The 5,772-nt window shown below is 29.8% G+C and overlaps 1 protein-coding gene across 1 annotated transcript; it reads right to left on the reverse strand.

The window, feature by feature from the left end:
- Nucleotides 1,130–5,766, reverse strand: LOC105173218 (LOB domain-containing protein 18-like). Its single transcript, XM_011094895.2, has 2 exons — nucleotides 5,251–5,766; nucleotides 1,130–1,927 (listed from the first exon to the last, which is right to left on the reverse strand). Exons 1-2 carry the CDS (start codon nucleotides 5,587–5,589, stop codon nucleotides 1,529–1,531), a joined length of 738 nt encoding a protein of 245 aa, XP_011093197.1. The 5' UTR covers nucleotides 5,590–5,766; the 3' UTR covers nucleotides 1,130–1,528.

Below are 5,772 nucleotides of genomic sequence, written 5' to 3' on the forward strand. Positions count from 1 at the left end.
ATTTCAATTTCTAAAGCGTTACGAATTGTAACGGCAAATTACTTGTAACGATTTTTAGATATATTTAGTTAGTAATGGCTTTTTCAACAGTTTTGGCCATTACAAATAACTGTAATTATTATTAGCTCCGATATGACGTCAACACAACTTGTCCATTACAAATTTATAACAAAAGCCGTGTGTATTGGAACGACAAGTACCATTACGAATCCGTATTCTTTTGTATTTGCATACTAAACTTTTAGTTAACTAAATTATCGATTCGATTTGGATAATCGAACATAACGCTCCTAGTTAAATTCAAATTTTCCACAGCATTTTGATTTGAATGCCTGCAGAAGCCTTACTCTACTGCAATTTCTAAGAAGGCCCATAGGGCCTGAAAATTGGATTTTGTTCTTTTGTTTCCAGTTGGGCCTATTGTTTGTTCTTAGTAGTCTATCATTTACCAATTATAAAAACTTATTATTTATTTATTGAATTTTAAGGTGGTAATTCAAGTGAAATGAATTTAACTTTTCATGAAATAAATTATCGGGATCAAATAAATCAATTTTTTTTATAAGAAATTAATTCATAGCTTAATTATAAAATGTATTTGTGACTGATTTTTCATTTTGATTTACGACTACGGATTCAAATGAATAGTAGTTTAAACTAGACATTCCACGACGAGCAATAGAATCACGTCCTATAATTATAAATAAATAATTATTCTCTTCACTATAAATTATTAAGATTTAATATAGTAAATTAATACTATCTATTATGATCAAATAAAATTAATAAAAAAACTTAAATTTTGATCATATTTAATTATTATTCACTATGATTTGACCGATTGCCAATATTTTTGCGATAATTTTTTGTTGTAGCAAATATTGTGGCCTCTTTTGCAAAAACAACGGCTAATAACCGTTGCACAATTGTAGTTATAATTAGTATCCACCATTATTTTTTACTTTTAACCATGGTGATTAACTATAAAAGAAACCCATTTTTTTTCTAGTGTATGGTAAATGACCCTTCCTATTTTAAAAAGAAACACAAACAAAGATTTTTCTTATTGAATTTTGTTGAAGACAATGGTAAGACATCGAATGACTTATAAGCCCCATAAACCTGAATTCATACCAAACTGTCTTTTCAAAAACGAATTGTAAAGCTCTCTGTCATCCGTGTCGTATATATCATGGGTGCTGTATGTGGGAAAGAGGTTATATGTCTATCTCAAACCCTTCATTTAAAGTCTATATAGTGAATTATAAGTTTTAGTGTCTCTTCTTCCTAACGAGGCTTTGATACTCAAATCGGACAAAACCTCATATGATGGATTATCAATCGCATCGAATGGTCTGCAGTAGATATTAAATCCAAAACTATTGTGCAGTAACAAATTATTAAAAAGAAAAAAAGTTAAAAAAATGAATGTTAATTAATTTTCTTGAGTATTAAGGCAAAGTTAACAAGTTAATCAGTTTCTCATCAGGTCAATGTTTTTTTTCTTTTTACTTTTAATTTTAAAAATTTATCTGGAATGGGGTGGCAAAGTCGAAGCTTGATTTCTGCATGGAACAACTGGAGGTGCATGTCTGTTGAGGAGCTCACGAGCAAGTTCTTGAAGATCGCCGCCGCTGGAGGCGGCGGATGAAGGTATGTCCGGCGGCGCTCTGGCGGCTGTGGTGGTTGAAAAGCTACGTGGGTCGATGTCCTGGCGCTGGTTCAGGATCCATGAAGGGTGCAGGATTGGATCAATCAGGGACGACAGATCATATGTTGCTGGAAATGCTGATGAAGAAGTTGCCGAGTCTGATATGGATAAGGCCGGTGGGAGGAGCGGAGGCGGCGGCGCTGGTGGCGGAGTTGGAAGTTCAAGGGTGGCGAGATGGGCTTGTAAGTAGGAGAGCTCCGCCTGCAGATTCACCACCTGTAATTGCATGAAATAGTTAGAGCACAATATATATATATATATATATATATAATATTTTTTCTCTTTTTCAGTCATATTAACTTTTTAAATTATAATTATTTTATATCTTTAGTTAAGGTAAATTCATATATATTCCACGTGGGAAAAAATTACGTTATTTATTTTAGAAATAATTTATATTTACACTCATACTTTTTACAAAATTATAGATTTAGTCATAAAAAATATTAATATTATTATACAAATTACCCCTATTTTTAGAACATTACACATACATTGCTTAAAAATATCGACATTACACAAAAATATCAGTCGAATCTTTTAATATAAAATAGTATTACATTACGTATTTTACTAAATATATATACACATCATATATCTAAAATCCACAGCACTTTAAAAATAATATATATGATATATATATATATATTAAATAAAATGTACCATTGCTCTTTGAATATATTTAATTACAATAATTTCACAGTGAAGGTACCTAAAGGAGCTGGAATATAATATATATATATATTAATTAGGGATAATTATATTATTTTTTTTCTAAAATTTAATATAATTACACGTAAATCTCTTTTAATTTGAAAAACTATATCTCATACTCCTGACATTTATTTTCGTCTACCTAATAGATCTATCCATTTGTTAGTTTCAATTAAATAAAAATTTATATTCATCTCAATTAATTTATTGCAAATTAATTAATTTTTTCTAATTATATTATTTTTATAATTAAGGATAAAGATATACTTATTGCTCTTGGAATATATATATATATAGGAAAAAGTATTATTTTAGTCCGCTAAGTATGCCTAATTTTAATTTTAGTCCGATAATTATGTCCATTTTTGTTTAGGTTCAGTAACTTACGAAATTGCTTACTTTTAGTCATCTGGCAGATTTTCGGACAATTTTACCCCTATGCAACTTTTGAAATACAGTTTTAGTCCATATGCACTCATAAGGGTAAAATTGTCCGAAAATCTACCAGATGACTAAAAGTAGCAATTTCGTAAGTTACTGGACCTAAACAAAAATGGACATAGTTATTGGACTAAAATTAAATTTAGGCATACTTAGCTAACTAAAATAATACTTTTTCATATATATATATATATAATAAGAATGCTTCTATTAATTATAATAATTAATTTGAGAGTCAAGGTACTTATAGGACTTGGAATATATATATATATATATATATATTTATATTAATAGTACCCCAAAACCTGCAGCTTGGGGTCTTTGTTACACAAAAATGCCCGACCACTTCCTTAATAACAGCAAAATCATAGAATTTATGCAAGAGAAAAGCGAAGCATATGAGAAACTTATAGCTTCATCAATCAGAATCAGAATCAGCAGCAGGTTTCTTGATTTCAGCAAAGCATACAACTGTTCCCTTGATGCACCACACCCTATACCCCATCCCCATATTATATATATATATATATATAAAGGAAAATATTAATTAATAAAAAGAATTGATTACACTTGAACCCAAAACACAAATCTATACTTTCCCCAAAAAAATTTAAACAAATTAGATTTACACCCCGTTTTGAAAATTATTTACACTTGACCTCCTTCCATTAAGATTTGGACGGAAATGCCGATATCAACAAAAAAATTACATAAATTTTTAATTTTCTCCCTCATTTTAGATATATTCAATGAGGTTAACATTATTATATTTTTTCCTTATAATACGTACAAAATTATTATATATCTGAAATTATTAAATGCCTAGTAAAATTAAAAATATATGTAATTTTTTTGCTAACATCATTATTTTTTGTTCAAACCGTAACGAAAGGGGTCAGATATAAACGATAAATTTATAATTAACTGTAATTCTGAAACTTTTGATAGAAAAAAATATAATTTTATATTTTCATAGAGAATTTTAAGTATAATTAAGTGTTAATAAAAATTTAAAATTGTGGTAAATATATACATATATGTAGAATGAAGATACATGCATATGCCAACTCAAATCTTAATGCATACTCAATCACTACTTAAGTAATAAGACCAATCAAGAAAGAGGTTCGTCTAGGGTTCATTTTTTACCAAATTTGGAGCCCCCAAAATTGTCAATCAAAGGCTCCGATTTTGTTTTTGACTATTGGGATTTGAGTAATATTATTAATTATATCAATCCCGTTATAGTGATATATATATATATGTAGATTGAATTTTTTAGAGAAATTTTATTTTTTGTCTTATAATTTGAGCTTTATAAATTTTGTTACTGAATTCTCGAAAATAATCCAATAACCTTAAAAAATTCTAGTTTTAGTCATCTTATCAAATTCCATTAGAAAATTGACAGAAAAATCGCGTGTAGTAAAGTACATGGACATTTTTCTTCCTTTTGAAAAGATAATAATCATGTAATTTATATAATTTTCTCCGTCAATTTCCTAACATAAATTGACATAAGACTGAAAAATGAGATTTTTGTACAATTTATGACTATTTTCACGAGTCTTGTATGTAAAGTGGAAGATTATATATAGTAGACTTAAGTTATGGGATAAAAAATGCATAATTTTTTTTATTTTTTAATTTTAAATTCATATTGTATTTTGTATTCTACATGACATATACTTGTTATTTTTTTTTTAAAAAAAATATATTGATTAGCATAAATTTTGTACACGTGATATTCATATATTAAGTGCGAGATGTAATAAGAATTTGCAATAAAAGAAAATTCAATCCTATTACACACATGAAACTACCTAGAAGTGATTTGGAGTCTGATCAAAATTTGCAAATCAAGGGCTCGAATTTGTTTTATAATTAGGGTAAATTATAGTGGTCATTTTTTAGATTTATTATAATTATAAATACTTTTTTACTATTTAAAAAATTATATATAAATATATTTTTTAGAATTAATGATCATCTAACAAAAACCCTTTATAATGGACTGTCAGGAAGGATACTTGTTAGACGGACATTGAATCCAGAAAGATATTTGCAATTTTTTAAACAATATAAAAGTATGTATAACTATGGCAAATTTCTAGGAAGCCCACGAAAATTTTTTCTTGTAATTGTTGAGATTAAGGTTTGAATAATTCAGTCAAATTAACTCAAATTTCAATCATATGATCACCTTGATTAATTACCACTCCGATCAACCACCGTTGAGAATTCTTATGGTTGGAACAGAAAGTTACGAATCTTTCAAGTACTAACAAAAACCTCAATTCCCTCGAACACAAAAACCACATAAACAAATGATCAAAACATAGTATAATATATATATAGATCTTTGTGATAGGAATGGTAATCACCTGTTGTTGTAGGGCAAAGATATGGGCAACACAGCCGTAGACGGGGTCCCTGAGGCGGGCCTGAGCCTCATAACAAATTGTGACCACCGCGTCGAGCCGCTTCTCCACCGGAACATGTAGGAGGAGCTTCGACACGTTACTTGCCCCAAACACCTTGTGCACCGCCGCGAAGTGGGCGGCGCCCTGCTCTGAGTCGAAGTACGGCGCGAATATGCACCCCGCCACACACTTCCTCCTCAAGAACTTGCATGCCCCGCATGGCCCGCCACCACCTCCACCGCTGCTTCCTCCACCTCCGGCGGCCCCAGAGCTGCTGCTCGGAACACTTGAACTACTCATCTCTCTCAAAACCCGCAAATTCCAGCTACCTTAGCTACTTACTAATGGCATCTTACTATATATATATATGTAAGTATACATAATTTTCTTGAAATTCTAGATTTTTTTTTCTTTTTTCTTTTCTGGTTTCTTGGAGATGAAATGATCAGCAAAGAATATGTTGAAAAGGGAAATTTTTATTTT

This window comes from Sesamum indicum, linkage group LG11, assembly GCF_000512975.1.
Source record: "Sesamum indicum cultivar Zhongzhi No. 13 linkage group LG11, S_indicum_v1.0, whole genome shotgun sequence".
Classification (NCBI taxonomy): Eukaryota; Viridiplantae; Streptophyta; class Magnoliopsida; order Lamiales; family Pedaliaceae; genus Sesamum; species Sesamum indicum.